This window comes from Ammospiza caudacuta, chromosome 21, assembly GCF_027887145.1.
Source record: "Ammospiza caudacuta isolate bAmmCau1 chromosome 21, bAmmCau1.pri, whole genome shotgun sequence".
Classification (NCBI taxonomy): domain Eukaryota; kingdom Metazoa; phylum Chordata; class Aves; order Passeriformes; family Passerellidae; genus Ammospiza; species Ammospiza caudacuta.
The window spans coordinates 11,435,124-11,456,532 of record NC_080613.1 but is presented as its reverse complement, the minus strand read 5'-3'; the positions used below and the strand labels follow the sequence as shown (position 1 = coordinate 11,456,532).

Below are 21,409 nucleotides of genomic sequence, written 5' to 3'. Positions count from 1 at the left end.
CGCAGCCCTCGGCGTAGGTACGGCCCGAGCCCCCCACTACTTCACGGGTTCGGGCTTCAAGCCTGGGCAGGGGTGCTCGAGGCTGCTTTGATTTTTGCCCTTGCCTCTCGCTGTCCCGGCGCATCTCGCCGAACCCCCGCCCTGCCCTGCGAGGACAGCAGCTGCTGGGGTGGGCAGTGAGGCGAAGGAAAGGCTGGGAATCCTCGCTGTTCTTCGGTGTCGTGAGACTACAACATAGAGACCGGTCACAGAATCATTGGCATGGAAGAACTGTAAATGAAGACATGCATGTGGTAGATAATAAGGAAAATAAACTCAGTAAATGGCTTGCAAGTCTCCATGGAACGGAGAGTGGGCCGCTGTGGTGAGGTGCAGCCCCGGCACAGAGCACTGTGCCCGGACCCGTGCGGGAAAACCCCGAAGTGCTGCTGCCTCCGAGAGCACAGGAAATGCTGTCTGATGGCATTGTCACCTGCCGCGGAAACACCGAGACACAACAGTTTTCCAGCAGGCAGTGCAGGAACACGAGCCTGAGAGCAGACAACTGGAATCTGTGAGAGGATGTGCGTGGGTGAAAAGCAACTTAACTAGTTGTGTAAATAGACCCTTCCATAAGACCTGGCACTGAATTTTGGTATGCAGTAGGAAGTACTCATCCCACACAATTCCTTCCTTCAGCTGCTCCTCCACAGCCCCCCAGCCCTGTGCCACTCCCTCTGCAATTAAAAATTTCCCTGCGGAGAAGGAGGGACATACTCAGCTGGAGTAGGGAAGAGCATCGTTTAGTGATGTACACCTTCAGAGCCATAGCATAGCAAATAATAACTTCAAGCGCAGGTTCATAATCCAAGAGGAAGACGGCAGCATTGAAGCAGCTGGTTTAAGACTGCTGCTCTAAGTGCTGGCAGTGAATTCACCTCCAGCCGTGCCTAAGTGGCAGGTTAGTGTCCATCATTTGAGCCTTTATATTTGGAATCCACCTCACAGTAGATCTCAAGAAAATTTGGTGTTTTCTGATCATTTAAGGATTAAGAGAACTAATCAATCAAAAATCCTGGTAGATACGAAGAGCACATAAACAAGCAGAAGAACAATTTAAGATGCCTAAAGCATGCATTCATTTTTAGTATTAATTTTCCTATCACAGGAAACTACTGATTTGTGTAAACATATTTAAAAACATATTTAAATCCCCAGCAGCTTGCACATGGGTGTCAAGAGAGAAACGGGGCAAAGAGGTAAGAAAGGAACATTTGCTTCTGACATTTGCTGGGTTCAGCCCTAAAGCCCCAAATGACAGCAGTCTACCATTTTTGAGGTATTTCTGCCTTTTCCTACTGATTGTGCTATAAATAGAGCCCTGTTTAAGAAGTGCCTCTCATTGGAAAGCAAAGTTAAAGTTGCATTGCAGCGAGTGCTCATTACCTACACACCAGCTGTGAGACTGACTCAGAACCATATTACTCAAATCTACTTGAAATAAGACAACCACCACCTGCAATTAAACTCCCCTCCCTCAATAAATTAAGATGAAAGGTTTGGAAAAAATATACAGCATTGGAGACAAGAACACAATATTCTATTTTCTGATGAAAAAATAGATCCCACAATGTCAACTCCCTTCAGGAATCACCCTCTGCTCAGTTCCATATGCCCCTGTAATCCGAAGAGTGGGCACTGCAGTCTCCAGATGCACCAGCAGTGACACCATCCTGCAGCTGTAGTGACAACATTTACAGGACAGAGACAAGAAGCATGTCTTTTCTCACATACAAGAAACACATATAAACACATATAAATCACAGTAACATCTTTATTGTTAAAAATGCTTAGATGTCCAGAAGTTTCTGAAGTAGTACAGGTGTTCCCTTTGTTTCAGGTATTTTCTTTCATTTTATAATGTGTACAAAGACTGTTACATAAGGACAGATTTTTTTTTGTTAAAGTTCTCTGGAAATTGTTTCTATGTTCCAGTTTAAAATGTGAAGAGTCATAGAAAATAAAAAACCCAAGAGACAAGACATTTAGCATTCTAATTTAACTTCTTGAAAACCATGTAAGCAGCTCTGTTCTGTGTGCATGGAAACTGAAGCTTCAAAAGAGAAAGAACTTTAGAAAAAGCAAAAGAAATATTTTTTTATAGCACAGCACAGTATAAAAGATATACAAATATACAACAATATATATTCTGAGCAATACAAATATACAACACAATTTGTTCTCAGATATAAAACTTGACTGACAGGAATGGAATGTGTCACAGAAACACTGCAAAAAGACTACAGAATTGGGTGACCAGGACAAATGCTTCATTTATACTAAAAATGTTAATTACTGTCTGCACATGCCAACTGAGGTAATCAGAACCAGTCATTAGCTGGTCTGCATGTATGAAAGGCTCATTACTCAAGTTCATGCAGAAACACTTTACAACCAAAAACTCTGATAATGACATTTAGATGCTTTCTTTGGAAAACTTGAGCATACTTGCAAACTGTATTTACTCTCAAAGTCATTTTCATACTTCCCCATTCCCTTCTCTATTATTCTGGATAGAGCTTCACATCAGAAATTGCAGAAAGCCATGGAACTTAATTATTAAGTTAATGAAATAGCATAAGCAATTCCTCAGTAGAAGCTGATGCATGTAATAACATTTCAGATGAAATGTCTTTCTCGCTACCTTCCCTAACACCATGTTTAGGGGGAGAGTATGGAACACTTCTGATGCCAAGGCCAGCCACCAGAGCGTGCAGCTGACACATCCTCACCAAGGCTGAAACATTCTGAGTCAGGTATGCTCAGCGCAGGTTCTGCATCAGATGGGCATGAGCTTTCTGGGGCAGTGTCCAAAAACTGAACATGAAGAATCACTGGTGGGTCAGTGATACCCTGAGACTCCTTGGCCAGGGCTGAGTTTGCATGCTACATGTGTTCTGACAATTAGTGTCCTTCATTAGCTGACACTTTACATTGTGGTTAGTAACATATCTAAAAGAAAGGCATCTATGGAATTACTTCCTAAGTGAAAGAGTGCTGGAAAATCACTTGGAGAAAAACTGTAGAAGCAGAGGCTGGTGTTTTACTGTGTACCCTGTTGATGCTGAGAGTCTTTTTTTTTTTGTTTTGGTTAGGCATTAAATTCTACCACTGGGATTTGTTTCTTTTACTACTTTCAGGTACCCCAAGAGAACCTTGTCTGAGGGATATGGTATATATTAAACAGGAAATGGAAACGAAAACTGTTATAGTCAGGAAGGGCAGAGGGTCATGAAAATATTCTTTTTTTTTTTTTAATTAAAAAAGTCACTACAACTGTAAGGAGCAATCAGTCTAAGGATGGCACCAGTGAGCCCAGAAACAAAACTAGTCTGTTCTACTTTGGAATCCAAGCCTCAAGCAATGCTTAGGCACAGCAACATCCCTCCATATAGCAGACTCTATATGATCTGCTTAGAGGATGCAATTGCTGAATTGGATCTTCTAATCAGCACATGATTAGGAAAAAACTGACCACTGGAGATAAAACCTCAGTATCCAAAGTCCTTCCATATTTTTCAGGATGGGACCTTAGTCTGACTCCAACTGTGCACATGATTTAGAAACAAAACCAAACAAAAAAAAAAACAACCACACCAACACAACCAAGACAACTAACAAGGCACTAAAGAAACTGAATCTTCTTGAAGGCAAAGCTGATTTATCAGGCCTTGACTGGCTCTTTTCTGTATTCATTTGCAACAGTAAATAAGAAATGTAGGATCTGTTTAGCACCCAGAAAGTGTTAATTCACAAAATCCATTTTTTATAATGCACTTCATAGTGCATTTTAGTACTGTCGGTTCTTAAAATGGATCTAATAAACATGGATCTGATTTGAGAAGGAAAGACTTCCCACTTCAAGAATTTTCCAGCATTTCCATTTTTTTTTCGTCGAGTACAAATGGAGAAGGGAATTCTTTGTTCTTCATGTACACCTCCAGACCCTGAGAAGGTGTGAGAACAGTATTGTTAGGCTGTAAATGCACTATTTTAACTCCTCAAGTGGCAGACAAAGGTCAGGGACAAGGCAAGAGTTACAGTTTTCCCAGTGACAGAAAGTGTTTCTGGGGTTCAAGAAGCAGAGGTGCTGAGGAACCATAAAAGCTGATGTCAGAAACAAACTTCTTGGGAGAACAATGTGGGAAGGTGTGTCCTTAACTGACATTAGAATAATCCTGGCAAAGAAAAGTCTAATTTCCGTGTTTTCGTTTTGTTCTGACAGCCTGTTGATTGCAATGAGTTTGTCACCTGCACGTGTTGAGGAATACACCTACTGCAGGTAGCTGGCTTGCAAGTTAACACATGTGGAAACCAAGCAAACAGTGCCCACACATTCTCCTGCAATCTACTATTTCTCACCCTGTCCATCCAATAGGGAAGCTCCTATTCTCATTATTAAATGGAAGGAAGTTTCTCAGGATCAATTATTTTCAGAGGGACAAACTTGAGAAATGGCTTCCCTAAAGCCAACATACATATCATATTTCTCAGTCAGGATTCACTTACTGTGGGATATGAGCACAAATAAGCATAGAACCCATGGTTTTCCAAATTTGAATATTCTGCACTTCTTATTAAGATCTCAAAGTGCTCACAAACCTTAATGAAACTGCAGCCTTGTTGCAAATCTCATTTTACAGATAGCTAAAAGTGAGAGTGAACAAACTGCTGAAGAGTAAATCATAATGGAACTACATAATGATAACACAGAGCCCAAGTCCCTGTTTCCTTGATCTTACCATTTCTCATCAAGCCCAGGCTAAAGAAAACACCTGTTTGGAAGGAAGTCAGATGCATACCTGCACACTCTTAAAAATGCCTCCATAGAAAGCTATTCTCACCTCTCCAAAGTAAGACACTAATGGAGAAATCTCACACACAGCCGGAGGATCTTCAGTTCCTGAGAGACTAAAGAAGAGAACACAGGATTAACTTCCTGCCATGGTTAAAAAACAGTGCTTCTTCTTCAAAGTTTATCCAGAATAGGATATCCAGAAGGGTAAGACATTTGTTAAAGTCACATGCACCAGACATTGTGTGAAAACAAAGTGTGAAAATAAAAAGGAATTAACAGGTCCCAAATGTTACTCAGCAAAACCAAAACGCCCCTTTTACAGAGATACTTTTCAAGTAAAATCAACAACTTGTGGGTCTATTGAACTATGAGTTGATGAAGTAATGGCTCCACAGAGTAAAAGCAGCTTTCCATTACACCTGATGCAGGAAGGTATCTGAACTGGTAATCACTCTGACAACCAATCCTTAAGACCACCTGAGAATCGTGTCGGGGACACAGTCAAAAAAGCTGTCAGGGCCTACAAATTAAAATTCCTTGCATTGCTAATTCCAGAGTGATGGAAAAGACTGCCATTGTCTAACAAGGTGCTATAGGAAGGGCCAACTCATAACCCCAAGAACAGGGATCTGCCAGAGAGAATGCCCAGAGCCCCAAGCGCTAACTACCTGGAGCACCCACAGGTGTGGTGCTCATAAGAGGAGCAGGAAGTGTAGATATCAACCTGCATATCCAGAGAGGACCTGCTGAACAAAAATCACACTAAACGACCCTGTGATTACACTAATGCTTGATTTTGGAGAGCCCAGCATGTGCCATTGGCCAGCTGGCATGGCTGAGCTCTTCCATGAGAGAAGAGGCAGAGAAGGTCAGAGATTTATACCTGAGTTTTTCCGGTATCCTGCAACCATTTTCATCCACAAATCTGGCTCCAGCCTTGAGAGCCCAGCGGTAATGCTGGGCCAGGAGGGCTTGCCGAGCGGTGGTAGGAGTATCTTTGTCAGCTGTGTCTGCATTTTTTAGTGGTGAGAATTCCTCTTCTCTCAGAACTTCAAATGCCACAAAATTCCTACCAGCAAAGGGAAGAAAACAATGATCATGAAAACCAGAGCTAGTCATCAGACCCTCTAATGCAACAATAACATTCATGGGGAAAGGCTCATATATATTTTTGGGAGAAGCACTGTACACAGCCTGAGGCAGTCAAGCCAAGGGAAGCCCACTACCATTCTGAAGACCCAAGGAGTACCAGGGCTGTAGAATGGAAAAAAAAACAGAAGCCTTCTCTCTTTGGGAACTTAACAGCAGCCTCCCAACTTACCAGAGCTGTGCTCAGGGGAGAGAAAAAGAAACAGTTCAGCAGAGATGCCACAGAAACTTTTTTAGGCAGTGGGGGTTTCTTGGACAAGACAGCTCAGAACACAGCAGGACAGAGAGCACAGCACCGTCCAGAGCTTGGGCAGAGCGTGAGCAGTGCACTCACTGCAGAGCACTCCACCATGCTCCAAGAAATACCCCCTGCTTGGGAGTCTGTAGGTAAGGACCAACTAAGGACACCAGCTCCTAGGGACAAACAAGCAACAAGGGAGGCCTCACAGGTGATTGTGAAGTCTTACCTACAGCTGTTTACCAGAAATGGGAGTGCAAATTAAAAAGCACCACCACAACATATGTGCATTTCTGCACTTCACGTGTGAAGCACAGCTGCAAAGGTGTTTTTGAGCTGTTAAAAAACCACAAGGAACCACTGCTTGCAAATGAGTTCTGTCATGGCTCAGAACTCAGCAGCGTTCCCATCACCCTGGGTTGTGGTTTTGTCTTTAGTTTGATACTACTTTATTTAACACATGTTAGGAAACAGATACTGGTTCAAACCTTGAGCTCTCTATTCTAAAGGAAATAATATAAAAAGAGAAATAGTATCCCAAATCAAAGATAATTCAGTTTGCCTGAGGTCCCTCTTTGGCATTTATTAAAGCCTAAAACAGAATCTTCACTGCTGAATTTGAGACCTTGGAAAAATAGATTTTATAACAACACTTATGCTTAATTGCTAAAATCCTATATTCCCTAGACACAAGTATCCCTTACTAGGTATGTCACAGCACTCCCAGCTATGTTGCAGAATTTGGAAAGCGAACACTGACAGTTCCACTTGGCCCCACGGTGCTTAAGTAAACAGTTTTCCAAGCACAAAGGGTACAAGCTGAGCCCTGGCTTAACAGCACCCAAAAATGTAACCAGAGCTGCAGTTGTCCAGGAAGCCACAATGCTGAAAGACCCAATTTTTGCAAGTCTGAATACTCCAATATGTGCTCCATTGGCTTTGCACTCAATTTCCTTTTGTTTTTCCCAGGCTGGCAGAGGCCAGGGCAGCCAACACATCCTCAGGAGGATGACCAGTCTGGGAGCAGGGTTGGTGCAAGCATTGAGTGCCTTGTGAGCTCCCCTTAGAGCCCGCAGTGTTACTGTTGGATTGAAGCTGGGTGTAGATCCAACAACCTTCCTAACAAGACACCCACAAACCACGTGCTCCCTGGGATGGCTTGTTTCAACCTACAGTCATTCAAACAAACACTGAGAAGGGGAGGAGAAAAGTAAAATTATGTCTGTCACTAACTTAGAGAACTGGAACACATCAAACACAAACTTCTCCAGCTTTATCCCGTTCGGTTTTAGTGGTTTTACCAGATTTCCCTCCTTGTCAATGTAGGGCACCTTCTTTATAGCTACATGATGCTTCAGCTGTGACTCCCATTTCCTGCAAAAGGAGAAGAAACAAACCATTTTATTTAGTTCAAGCCCACTTAGGAAAAAAAGCAATACACTTGAGGGAAGCAAATGGCTCATTACTGCTCTAGGTCAACTCTCAACTGTTTGTGGGTGTTGCTCCCTCCCAAGTGATGAAATTCACATCCAGGAAACACTTCCCTAAGCAGAGCAGCCTGGCCATGGGCTCTCTCTGTACCACTGGGACATGACAGTCAGAGGAGAGGGAGAAGTATGCATCAAGCTGAAATTGCAGGCAGAGGTTACAAAAAAAAAAAAAGAGGCAACCCAAATTGTTACCTGATTGGGCTGAAAATGGAGCAGGGCAGATCCCTCACGCAAAGGTGGTTCAAGCTCTTCAGGAAGGTTGTACAGCTGCTCACTGAATGTCCAGCATCACATCCCCATTCCCCACACCAAGGTACAGAGTCCACCCGCAACCTCACCCTCTCCCACAAACTCTGTTGTCCCAAGCACTGGCATGGCTGACATTCACTGTAGAAATCCATGGTATGAGGCTGCACCACTGACCACACTGCAGCCTGCACAGCTGCTCACCCTTGAAGGCCCAGGAAGATTGTGCACTGGTATATCTCAATTGATTTAGTTACAGTGAACCTGGGAACCTCTTCCTTGGGTAGGGCCTGGAGAGTATGCTGGGGCTGTCAGAAAGGGGATTCCGGTGTTTGGAACTGTTTGGAAGAGATAGGAGGTGAAAGGCAACACAGGTAATAACCGTAACTAAAATTCCAGAGTGCAAAACAGGAACACCCAGTCTTGGAGGTATTTCTGGGCAGCACAGCTACCTAGAAGGTCTGCTGGGACTTACTGGGCCACTGTTTCCAGGAACTCAACAGTGAAGAAGTGGTTACAGATGTTGCCAGCACTGAACACCAGTCCCCCCTCAGGGCGCTGCTGCTGTGCAGTCTCCGGGCTGATCTCGCTGTACTCCACCACTTGGTACACGCCATCCACACAGCACACCACCCCAACAGGCTCTGTGGGGTAGGCCTTCTCCACCACCTGCAGCCACAGGACACAGATTTATAACAAACAGGGAGAAAATCCCAGGACTATTCCAACTCCCAAGTACAAACAATCCCATGGGACCGTTGCCTGCTGATCCTCCAGCACCTCAGGGCTGTGTAAGGGGCACAGAGTAGTCTGGAGGCACATTTTGCCCAACAATTCAACATAAACACCAGTACTCAACCACTTAATTTGACAGTTTCTCAGAAGACAGATAAAAGCAATCTGCATAGTGGGGGGCACTTTTCTTATCCAGGACCAGGATCTGGCATTAAAAGCAAGCTGTTTGCAGCTATAAGCCTTCAACTTCCATTTGCCTGAACAGAGCTAATGACTCAGGTAACATAAATTTCTCTTCAGACACGTGTTGCTTTAGGTTAACAAAATCCAGGCTGTTAAGGCTTTCCCCATCTTCCACAGCAGAGTGCAAGAAATGCCTCCATTAGACTTAAAGGTGCATTTATAAAACACAACCCAGTCCAATATGGCTTCTAGACAGCCCAAGTGCCTTCGTAGCAAGGACTGGGCATAGGTGCAAAGCAATTCCAGTGTGCAGTTTCCTGTGCAGATATACTTCCTGCTCTACCTGAGGTTTATTTTCCACAGTACTCTGGGAAGAACAGAGGACACCCACGGGTAGGAATGTGAAATGCAGTGCAGGCAGCAAGGAACTCTAAACCTGCTCAGAGTGAGCTGCTGATGGGCAAAGGGTAAGCTCCCTGCAACCAGCAGCTTCCAAGTGTCATCAGACCCAAACTCCCTATGGTAAACCAGCCGAGTGCTAGCACTGCTTCACCTTTGCACCGCAGTCTGCCCCTTTGGAAATACAGAAACCTATGAAGACTGGATCTGCCATTTTCACGAGGATGTTGTCCACACAATATACATGGACATACTGGATTCCACGCTGCTTCATATCATCCAAGATCTTATTATCCATCAAAGCACGATATAAGCCACCATTGCCATCTATAATGCAAGAGAAAAGAGAAAGTATTGGCTCATTTGTAACTTTGGGGTGGGTTTTTTCCAGCTAACAGAGCAAAAGCAGAAAGTACTACACAAACTTTATTGAATGGAAGAGTATGGAATGCTTTCTAGCCAAGAGTCAACGGTAACAGGTTTTATTTCCAGTTCTGCCACACAGTTCAGGGGAGCATGTTCTTCTTTTCACCCCAGTTCTCTCACTTGAAGAGTGGGACCACAGGGACCAGCCTCACTGAGCAGCATTATGAGACTTTATGAAGGTTACTAAGATCCTCAGAGGGAGACTACTAAAGGGCAAATCTATGCAGAGGGTGGGGAAATTCTTTTACACTTCTCCTCCAGTAGGGGGCAAAAGCATATTTATTCCCTTTCTTGGAGAAAGACTAAAATAAATCTTATTCTCTGTTTATCTTCCTCCCCCCAACTTCTCAATGCCTTTTCAAAGGCTTGAACTGCAGCTGTACAAAAGACATGTGCATGTTTATCACAGATCACCCATTTACAGTCCCAGCTGGGCTGCCCTCACCAAGTCTCTTACCATGTCTAGGTTAAAAGAACATTACACGGTGAGACATTGCTGTCATTTTGAAAAGAGTTCATCTTCTTGCTGCTTTTTTGCCCATTTCCAGCTATCAGCCTTGAGCTCCTGACCTTCACCACAGGACGCAGCGCTCCAGAGACCTCATAGAGAGCTCTGCTAATGCACCTTTCTCCTACCCCACAGCCACAGCACTTTTAATCCTGCCAACACTCCCAGACTTGGATAAAAAACCATGTGCTGTGGTCAAATGTCCAGCCAGAACTAAACAGATGTATGCTCCTGATTACCAGCCTGAAACATTAGAGAACCTTTCCACATTAACTGGAAGCTACTCTGTGTGCCCGGGCAGGCTGAGGGCCCATAGCAACTACCAACACATACGACAGTACCGCAGTATGGAAGAGCAAACAGCAGGTACCTGGAGCCATGGCAATTTTCCCCTTCTCCTCCAAGATAGCCTTCCCATCAAAGGTGACAGCAGGCAGCATCCTCTGTTCAAACATGACAACATTGCATCTGTCCAAGTTGAAGTAGTTGTGTTGTACAAAAAACTCTTCTGTTGGCCCCAGTGTGAACTCACTTGTCATGATGTACCTAGGCAGGAATGGGGACTTGGCAATGAGAAAGAACAATACAAGCAAAATGCAAAACTACAAACTCAAGAAAAAAGAGAGGAATCCCAGGAGTGTAAAATGAGAGACACGGCAGCATCCTGTGGTGAGCAACTGCACACGAGAGCTCTCCTCCAGAACTCATCCTGCAGTAAGGCTGCATGGGGTCCTATGCTCTTATCAGGGCATGATTCTACCCTGGCCTAGCTCCAGCCAGGACAGAAGAGCCTTGCCCTAAATGTGAACAACATCTGGATACCTGAATGAGCTGGAAAACAAGACAAAGGGCAGAAAACACCCTCATTCACTCTAGATTCAAACTGATGTTAAATGTCTATAGAAACCCTGGCCAATTCATTCTGCCAGCACCTCTTCAGTGCCAAGGCAAACAGCAGTATTTCCATATGTTGGCTGCATGGTTTGTTTTTGTTGTAAGTATTTCTATTTCCTCCTTTCCTTTCAGCTCCACATTGCTTCTGTCTCTTCCTCCACTACTGCCTAAAAACCACCTTCATCATCTACCCGTCAAACTCTTCAACAACTATCAGCATAGGAATACAGGGTCCTCTGTGAGCAGGAGAAAACAACATAGAAGAGCCTGGACCTCAATTCCCCATCCCCAATTTACATCTCTGTAGCACACCATAGCCTGGGCCCAGGTATACTGGAGCAGCAAAATGCTCCAACTGCCTCCTCACCCCCAGGAGGGGAACTGGAAACAGATGTGGCATCTTGCAAATAATCCATCCTGGCTTCCAGCAGCACCAGGAATGATGCATTTGAAATTCAGGTCCTGTATACAAGGCTTCAGGAAGAAGCACAATATGGACTCACCTTCCATGAGGAAACAATGTATGAATCAAATTTGGCCTCCAATTTGTAAAACAATGTGGCACCCTGAAGCCCTCAGACACCTACTCTTTCACTGCCAAAACCCTGCCTCAGACCAGACACTGATTCCAAAAGGGTATTTCTACATAGTCCTCATGGTCTAACAGAGAGCATTTAGCAGAAATTTCCAGACACATCTGCAGTGCCTCTGCTTCCTCTCACTCACCATACCCTATAGGGAATTCACATTTTTACTCTGCCCAGAGCTCATTTCTTTTGAATGCCAGGAGCAGCCAGCAGAATGGGCAACTGTAAACAGCAACAGCAGGAGGTGGCCTGAACACAAAGCAAGAGGTTTTTGCATAATTATGGACAAGGGCAGGAAGAAGGGCTTGGAAGGCAAGCTCTAGGTTGTCCTCCATGCAAGAACCTGAGAAAGCACTGAAAAGTACTGTTTACAGTATTGCCAGTAGCTGCTTGCAAAGCCAGCAAGGTACAGCAGTTAGTGTTGTGGTCAGTGATACAAAGGCAGCACTCAATCCCTCAGGTCTGCAGACATGGACCTGCCACCTCCCATCCTTCTGCACCCTCCTGCAGCCTCTGCCATCACAAATCCTGCCAACAAAAGGCTCCTCTCAACCTGTCTCTGTACAGCACTGTCCTGGGGTGACGTTATGATGCTTGTATCCCCATTCATCTGTTCTGTACCTTTAAGACCGACTCTGAAGAGTGGAAATTTTGTTTGGGTTTCTCTTATCAGGGACACAGAGACGGGCAGTACACAGGGATGTTTTTCACTTCTTGCTTTCAGCTTGCTGCTTTGCTTGCTCTCTTTTCTGCTCTCGCTTCTGCTCTGCTTTGGCCTCTGCTTATTAGCTAGTTCTAGCTAAACAGTCCACATTCCTTCCTGGACTGTTTCTCCTCTCCTGTTTCTGTGACCATCTCGAACCTGCTCCAGACTGGGACCCGGGAACACCGAAGGTTTGGCTGCAGCAGCTGCCCAGCGCCAGAGGGACTGAGAACAGAGCAACCACCCCCGAAAGAGACTTTCTGATTTTGTCATCTTTCTCAGAGCGGTGTCATCGGGTATTGTTCATTTTGTGTGCTGGGGGGTGCTGTGCCTGAAATAAACAGGTTCTTTCCACCTCTCTCCAAGGAATTTTTTCCCGAACCGGTTGGGGGGAGGGGCCATGTGGGTTTTGCTTGCTGGAGGGGCCCTCCTTTGCAGATTCTTTAACAAATTTGCCCTAAACCAGGACAAGCACCCAGCTCAGGGCCTCTTGAAGACAACACGGGCAAGACTGGAATGCAAAGAGCCCTGCACAGCAGATCTGGCTTTAGGTCACCTACCAGGGAATGACACACTTGCAGTGGTGTCTCTTGCCAGCAAGCTGCTCCACTTTGCGGATTCTTTCTGCTTGGATCTGATACAAGTTCTTGCCACTGGGCAACCCCACATTGTACATGCCCTTGGGATAGCTGACTCCCAGGCGGGTTCCTTGTCCTCCAGCCAGAAGTAGCACTGCTACCTTGTTCTGTGAAATCTGATGTAAACCTGTAGAAAAAGAAGCCCAAGGGAATATAAGAACCTCCAAAGCAATCAACATCCTACATTCTTCTCCTGAGCGTTTCTGCAGAGCTCAGGCAACACCCAGAAGCTGCCAGTTCAGTGTTGGCAGCTCAGAGAGAAATATGCCACTGCACGCACAGGGGAAAATTCCTTTCAACTCCTGGATGCAGCAGTTTCTTTACCTAAAGCAGCAACTGGTGCAAAAACAGACAATAGCCATGAGCTGCAGCTTTGGAGATTCAAATTAGGATACAAAATCTTTACTAGGGAGGTAGTGCAGCACTAGAAGACATTCAGAGAGGAAGGAATGTCCCCTAAGGTTTTCAAGGCTTACTTCAGTAAAGCTGTAGCTGACCTGCCCTGAGGCTGTTTACAGTTTTGTTTCAAACGGGGGTTGGACTAGAGACCTCCAGAGGTCCCTTATCATTCCCATATCCCAAAGAAGCAGAGTCTCATCATCTTAAAGCAGGAGGATTTCTGGAATCTGCCTTAATCAATTATCTGTACCTGTGCTCCAGCTTCAATAGAAGCTGAACACAGCTGCAGTCAGGGCTGGTAATACAGCCAAGCCTGCACGAGCTACAAAATCCACAATCTAATTGAAACCAGTGTCAGTGCTCCTGACAAATCAGGGAAGTCCAAAACCTGGGAAAGAACCAGAGCACATAATAAACATTCAGATCGCTCTCCAACTCTGGTCCCTGCCTTCTCCAAAGTCAACATCACAATAACGACTGACAACTGTGAGAAAGACTTTTCATTAGGGAACACTTTTGAGTTTCTCTAGGAATGCAAGGAACATTAGGCTTGCCATGTCAGAAGCCACAGTTCTGCTGCAGGTAGCTATCAGGGCCTTCCGCTATCACACAGCACTGAACTGCCACTGCTCCTGCAGCCAAGGACAGCCTGTGGGGCACCCCAGCCTTCAGGAAACACCTCACATTAACCACAGCTGAGGCTAAAATATCCCTGATTTGGACTGAAATATATGGGGACCAAAAAAATTAAATTAGAAAAGAACAGGATTGTGTTTATGCTAATCTTTAAATAATAGGCTGTTTAAATGCACAACAGAGCAAAAATGGTGCTTCTTGAAGACCACATGCTGTTTTAATAACCTGGCTGAATTTTAATTCTGTTCAAAACTGCAGCTTCCAGCAATTTTCTCAGCAAAGACTTAAGTTGTCCATGACATTACAGTAACATCATTCCCCTTCCCATGCTTAAAAGTTTCAGTCTTACCACAGCAGTAACACAAGACTTTCTCCCTAAACACACCCCTTCCAAAAAGACTGATGGTGTCCTGGCACACAGGGGGCCACTTCCACAGCCAAGGTTCTGCTGTAGAGTAACCTCTGGGGTCACAGGGCCACAGGAGTGAGAGCTGGAAGCCACCTCTGGAGATCTTCAATCCTCCAAGTGGGATTAGGAGAGCTCCCTAAGAAGAAACCTGTGTGTGGAAATCTTGGGATTTCTAAGTTTCAGGAGGTCCTTGGACAGCAGAGGAAGCTTGAATAGATTTCAACTGGTAATGTAAAAGACATGGGAGGATCTGGGTGAGCTGCAGGGTGATGCAAATAAGAAATCCAGCATTTCACAAGAAACCACAAGCAATAAATGACTCCTTTGTGCTTCCACTGAGCTGCCCATGACACTCAAAGTACAGAGCAGAGGGTCTCAGCTATTACTTACAAGTACTTGCCCCAATCCCATCACATAGTTTTCCTGAACACTCAGCTGTTTGCCAGTGCAGGCCATCACTGCAGGAGAAGGGAAAGAGCTGAATGGAGAGGCACCAAAGCATGACTCCAAATCAGCTTATGCCCTGGCGTGGGTGGTGGCTGTTTCCCTACTGGGATCCTGCACAGAAAATAATTTATGGAGGGGAAAAAAATCCTAAAAAAGTTGCCCTGTGGGACACTTCCAAACTGTTCGGTCTTATCCCTGGAAATACTCAATGCCTGGTTGGACAAGGCCCTGAGCAATCTCACAGAGTGGGTGGCATCCACACCCATGGCTGGAGACTTAGAACAAGATAATCTTGTCCTTAACATCCCTTCCAACCCAAACCATTCCATGATTCTGTGAAATGGGCAATTAAAACATTTTTTTAAGAATTCCTTTTCTTTAAAATAATCTAGAACTGAAACTTGAGCTAAAGTATTTCACAGCAATTTAAACCAAAGCTGCTTGAGGTCTGAGCTCAGCATTTGCTGCTCTCAGTTGCTGCAGCATGAGGGATGCTGCTTTGGAATGCCATTGAAATTCATCCACCAGTGGAACAAGTCAGGCACTTGCCCTGCTGCATCTTCACCCTGCACTGCCAGCCTCACACCAACACACACACTCACATTCTGATGCAACAGACCACATCGCACAGATTCCAAATTAGACATTTCTGCAGAGCAACAGATTGTGACCAAGAGCACCATTTACATGAATGACGCTCTGAAGTCAACACTGTATTGGGAAAACCAAGGAGGTCTCCACTCTCCTCCACAGTATCAAGGAGCTACAATTCTCAGCCACAGCTCACAGGTGCCACAGCTGGCATCACCCCAATGAAATGAAGATACCCCACAGGAGATAGCAAGTTCTCTGAAGTTTGACAAGGGGATGGGATCTGCTCGAGGAGGAGTTGCCATCTCAAACCCATCTCCTGGAGGGGCCTCTCACTGCAGGGACTGAAACCTCAACCTCAGGGGGATAAACTCAAGCCCAAAGTAGTATCACTGATAACATCAATGATGTCACTTTTTTTACAGTCCCGCAGACTGACAGGGCCATATTCCAGGAGGGTTCACCAGGGTGCACAAGAATAACCCAGACAGAAGAGTGCATCCCATAATTTATGGCATTCTCAGTATTTATGATACAACCCTACAACTCAGACAGTTTTTCCAAGTTCTGATCTTAGGTCGCCACAAAAACAAATAACACCGAAAATTTGGGTAAGTAGCTCTGCTCTGACTTCCCAACTGTAAAATTACCAACATTCACAACTAAAGTTCCTAAGAACTTACTCATCTGGCTGCAATGGAAAGATCTATCCCCTTTAAAAAAATCCACCTTATTTTCTGCAGCATATGAAACACACACAGCTCAGCTAAAGAGAAAATGCTGATACCCACCAATGCTGCAGTTAGTCCTACTCTGCAGAAAAAGTAAAAAAACAAAAATAGATTTCGTAGGAGGAACAGATTGGTCTTGCAAGAACAGACTGAATTTTCTTACTGAACAGGCACATCAGTCCCATTACAACAGCAGTAAGAGAAAAAGACTCCCAACTTTTCAATTCTGCAAAGCAGTCAGATAACCAGAATGGCTCATCAAACTCTCTGATGAGATGGGGTACACCTCAGCCCATGGCCATGACTTAGATTTCATTAATAAAATACTGACTGAATGAAAAAGTGTTGTGTTTATGTTTGATTTATACCATCATTCCTAGGGCTGCCCAGAAAATATGATTGTTAAATGTCAGTGTTTAAGATCTGAACGCAAATCTGACCAGGCAGTTTTTTTGTCTGAGACACAAAGCAACAGTATTAGTTTTTTAACTATTAAAAATATCTCAGGTGTTCCCAAAGCAAGTTTTCAGTTGTCTGGTTCTTATCCATAATTTTTTATGATAGAAAAAGGGGGAGGGGGAAGGAGGAGATATAATTTCAGCTGTTCAGTCTTTGGAGATGCAATGCAGGTGGCAGCTGTAGGGAGCTCAGACACCCACAGACAGAGCACAGAGCATCTCAGCTCAGTGTGGTGATGACCCCACAGCCACAGGCTGTACCAGCCATGCAGTCTCAGGGACACTGGACAGCAGGTTGGGATGGCTCATCTGCTCCCAGCCTGCTCAACATACCACAAACAAAGGCCTTTCAGAGCTGCATCCCCTCAGAGATCCAAGATCCTGCAAAGCCTGTGCCCATGGTGCTGGTTCCACTGGGAAATGCCATGCAGGAATGCTGCCACATCTGCAGGGACACACAGCAATGCCCGGGTTCAGTGGAACAAAGTCTTTTGTCCTGATTGCCCAGTTCCAGGAAATAAAATCCCTCTTCAGCCTTAAACCAGATCATGAAAACAAACTAAATTAAACAGAACATCTGTGTGTAGGCCTTCTGGTAAAAATTCAGGCTGCCTGCAGGGCTGAGGTGGCCTGGAGCCATCAGACTTTAGGGCCAGATGATTTGGGCACAGCAGCAGGATCTCAAACATATTTGACCTGGGCTGCTGCAGACAGTACTGGCAACCAGCAAGGCCAGTCCACACAGGTAGCCTGGCCTTCCTTTCCTTTCCATGCTGCAGTCAATGATACAAGCAGACACACCAGCTCCTCACTTGCCTAGCTGGCTGGGGGACAAGTGACAAGTTTGATAAAGCTGTTAGTTTAACTATGGAGCCCTGACCCAGCCCCATCTGCCTCTAGGGCTCAAAGGGTCCCCTCCTCCTCACTGTGACACGCTCAAATAGCCGTGCCAAGATGGACTTGGGGGTGTGGGTGGATGAGAAGCTCAACATGCCCTGACCAAGTGCACTAACATCCAGAAAGTCCCTGTGCCCTGGGCTGATACCACAAGGGGCAGCAAGTGAGAAAGGGGAATTTTCTGTCCTGCTCAGGTGAGACCACACCTGCAGTGCAGCCTTCAGCTCTGAGGCTGTCAGCATGAGAAAGACATAGAGTTGCTGGTGCGAGTCCAGAGGAGGCCATGGAGCTGGGGGCATTTACCTGGAGACGAGAAAGATCCTGGGAGAGCTCAGATCCCCTTCCAGGGCCTAAAGGAGCTCCAGGAGAGCAGGAGAGGAACTGGGGACAAGGGATGGAGGGACAGGATACAGGGAATGGCTGTATGCAATATGCAATATGGGGAAGAAATTGTTCCCTGTGGGCGTGGGCAGGCCCTGGCACGGGTTATCCAGAGAAGCTGTGGCTGACCCAGGATCTCAGGAAGTTTCCAAGGCCAGGCTGGACAGGGCATGGAGCAACCTGGAACAGTGGAAGGGGACCCTGTCCATGGCAAGGGGTGGAATGAGATGGTCCTTAAGGTGCCTTCCAACCTAAACCATTCTGGGATTCTATGATTCACTGTACCAGCTTATGTTCCCTCCATCACCCCTCAGCCCCATGAGTGGAGTCTGACACAGCAGAAAAGCTTCTCTGCCCTGTGACCATGATGCTTCTATTTCTGTTTCTGCTTGGAAAATTTGACTCCCCTGCCCACACATCCTCACCTCTTTACTGGCAACGCTGGGCCAAGGCTGTGCAACCACTTGTCAAAAATCAGGCAAGTATCTCTACAACCCAGGTGGGTCTTCCTGGCTTTCTTTTTATTATTAAAATTGTTTTTTAATGGTGCTGTTATGTTTTATAAAGAAAGATCCAAGACACATATGAGCCCTTATAAATAAATAAGAGTGTGCACTTAGAAAAAAGCACAGGACAGCCATGTAAGACTTACATGCTGTGGGAAGGGCACATCCAGCCACCATCTCCCCCATTACCCCTAGCTTTCACATACCTGCATCTACCAGGCTAATAATAGCCTGCATCTACAGGCTAATAACCATAATCCATAATCATGGATTATGGACTTTCCTGAGCTTCTCCCAGATCCCATCAGCCTCCTGCTGCACATGACACAGCAAGGATGGGGATCAGCACCTGAGACTGGCCTTTGCACCTTTTGGTGGGCTGGGAGCTCATCCTCCAGGCAGCTACCCAGCTAAGCAGCAATGAAACCTCCCAGGCTCCCACCCTCCCCAGGGACTCATAGTCATAGAATGGTTTGGGTTGCAGGGGACCTTAAAGACCATCTCATTCCACCCCCTGCCACAGGCAGAAACAACTTCCACTACCCCAAGTTGCTCCAAGCCCCATCCAACCTGGCCTGAACACTTTCAGGGATCCAGAGGCAGCCACAGCTTCTCTGGGCAACCTGTGACAAGGCCTCACCACTCACAGGAAACAATTTCTTCCTAATATCTAATCTAACCCTCTGTCAAGTGTGAAGCCATTACCCCTTGCTCTGTCACTCCAAGTCCTTGTCCAAAGTTCCTCTCAAGCTCTCTTGGAGCCCCTTTAAATCCTCTAGTATTACATTTTTTTCATGACAGATACTGTAAAACAACCCCATGTCCTCTAAAGAGTATTGTGTCTTGTCCACTTGCTTTTTGAACAGTTCCAGGGATGGTGACTCCACAACTGCCCTGGGCAGCCTATGCCAATGCCCGATCACCCTTTCAGTGAAGAAATTTTCCTCAATATTCAACCTGAATCTCCTCTGACACATCTTGAGGCTCTTTCCTTTTATTCCGTTGCTTGTTCTGTGGGAGGAAAGACTCAGCCCCAGCTAGCTATCACTGCTTGTCACAGAGTTGTAGAGATCTTCTGATCCGGCCCGGCACGGCCGCGGGGCCTCGGCCGCTGCATTTCATAACGCAGAGAGAAAACTCGGTGTCTCAACCAAAGTTCCCCGGGCCGAGGACACCGGCTGCCGGGGCTAAGGGCCGGGGTGTAGCCGTGAACCTGCTCTCTTCCTCCTTGCCCGACCCGCCGTCCCTGCGGCTCCCACCCGCGGTGCCGGGGATGGACTGCCCAGCGCCCCGCGGTGCCGCCGCAAGGGGCGGCTGCTGCCCCGGGGCCCCGCCGGGGGCCGCCCCTGTCCCGCACCGCTGGGGCTCGGCGGGACGCGGCTGGTCCCGAACCTCCGCGCCGGACCCCGGCAGCCCCAGAACGGGAGGGACAGGCGGCCTGGCGCCCCTCTCACCTTCCGCCTCCCAGCGCTGCAGCGCGGCGGGGCCGCTGCGGCGGGCGCTGCCCAGCAGCTCGGGGGGGAGCGGCTCCATCCGGCCGTCCAGGCGCTCGTGCGGGCCGCGCTGGCGGGCCCCGGCCGCCGCCGCTTGCCGGCAGTGCTCGCCCAGCCCCGGCGGCAGTGCCGCCAGCAGCGCTCCGCGCTGCGCCGTGTCCAGCTCGGCCCAGAACCGCAGCAGATGGGCCTGTCCGCACCGCTCCAGCTGCGTCCGCACCTCCTCGGGAGGGTCCATGGCGTGGGGAGCCCGCGATGAGCGGCGCGGGACGCGGCAGCACCGGGCCGGGCGGAGGCAGAGGTGCCGTCCCGCCCCCGGAGCCCCGCCCCGCCGCTCGCGGGTCACGCGGTCCTGGAGTGGCGGCGCCTTCTCGCTCTGAGGGGGCGGGAGGCGCTTGTGGGCGCGCGCCACTCCCGGCCCCGCAGGAGCTGCGTCCAGTGCAGCGCTTCCCCCATGGAACCACAGAATAGCCTGAATGGAAGGCACTCTCAGGGATCATCGAGTCCAACTCCTGGCCCTGCCTAGCACCATCCCCAAGGTCACACCATGTGCCTGGGAGTGTTGTCCAGACACTGCTTGAGCTCTGTCAGCTTAGTGGTGTGATCAATTCCCTGGGGAGCCTGTTCTGGTGCACAAACACCGTCTGGGAAAGAACCTTTTTCCAATATCCAAACTGAACCTCCCCTGACACAACTTAAGGCCATTCCCTCAGATCCTGTCCCTGGTCACTATAGATGCGATCAATGTCTGTCCCTTCTCTTCTCCTCAGGAGGAGGCTGTAGACTGACAGTGTGACCATCAGTCTCTTTTCTCCAGGCTGAACAGACCAAGTCTCAGCCACTTCTCCTACAGCTTCCCCTCAAGGCCCTTCACCATCTTCGCTGCCCTCCTTTGGAAACTCTCTAATGGCCTAATGTCTTTCTTACTTTTGTGGCCCAAAACTGCCATCAGGGCTCGAGGTGAGGCCACCCCAGCCCAGAGCAGAGTGGGACAATCCCCTCCCTTGACCACCACATGATGCCCCCCGGACACAAATGTCCCTCCTGGCTCCAGGGCTCTGCTGACTCACATTAAACTTTCTGTCAACCAGGACCCCCAGGTTCCTTCCTGTGACGCTCTTCTCCAGCATCTCATTCCCCAGTCTGTTTGTATATCCAGAGCTGCTCCATCCCAAGTGCAGAATGTGGTATTTTCCCTTGCTGAACTTCATATGGTAGGTAATTGCCAAATCTCTAGGTCCAGGTCTCCCTGCAGAGCCTCCCTCCCTTCGAGGGAGTCAACAGCTCCTCCCACTTTTGTATCACCTGCAAAATTGCTCAGTTTCTCTTCCAGTCCTGCGTCCAAGTCATTAACAAACGTTAAAGAGCACAGGGGCAATGGTGGAGCCTTGCAGAACCCCACTAGCGACTTGTGCCAGCCTAATGTCA

At 47.1% G+C, this 21,409-nt stretch overlaps 1 protein-coding gene across 1 annotated transcript; it reads right to left on the bottom strand.

The window, feature by feature from the left end:
• Positions 1 to 1,834: 1,834 nt before the first annotated feature.
• On the bottom strand, positions 1,835 to 20,219 carry UAP1L1 (UDP-N-acetylglucosamine pyrophosphorylase 1 like 1). The gene is made up of 9 exons (XM_058818204.1): positions 19,943 to 20,219; positions 12,956 to 13,160; positions 10,582 to 10,757; positions 9,432 to 9,604; positions 8,436 to 8,629; positions 7,458 to 7,598; positions 5,721 to 5,906; positions 4,884 to 4,950; positions 1,835 to 3,986 (listed from the first exon to the last, which is right to left on the bottom strand). The coding sequence occupies exons 1-9, from the start codon at positions 20,217 to 20,219 to the stop codon at positions 3,900 to 3,902; spliced, it is 1,506 nt and encodes a 501-aa protein (XP_058674187.1). The 3' UTR covers positions 1,835 to 3,899.
• Between the last annotated feature and the right edge of the window lie 1,190 nt (positions 20,220 to 21,409).

Coding starts and splice junctions, on each gene's coding strand:
- UAP1L1 (XM_058818204.1), bottom strand. CDS start 20,219: ATGGACCCTCCCGAGGAGGTGCGGACGCAGCTGGAGCGGTGCGGACAG. Junction 10,758..12,955: donor TGCAAGTGTGTCATTCCCTG/GTAGGTGACCTA, acceptor ATTCCTGCCTAG/GTACATCATGACAAGTGAGT. Junction 9,605..10,581: donor GAAAATTGCCATGGCTCCAG/GTACCTGCTGTT, acceptor CTTGCATTATAG/ATGGCAATGGTGGCTTATAT.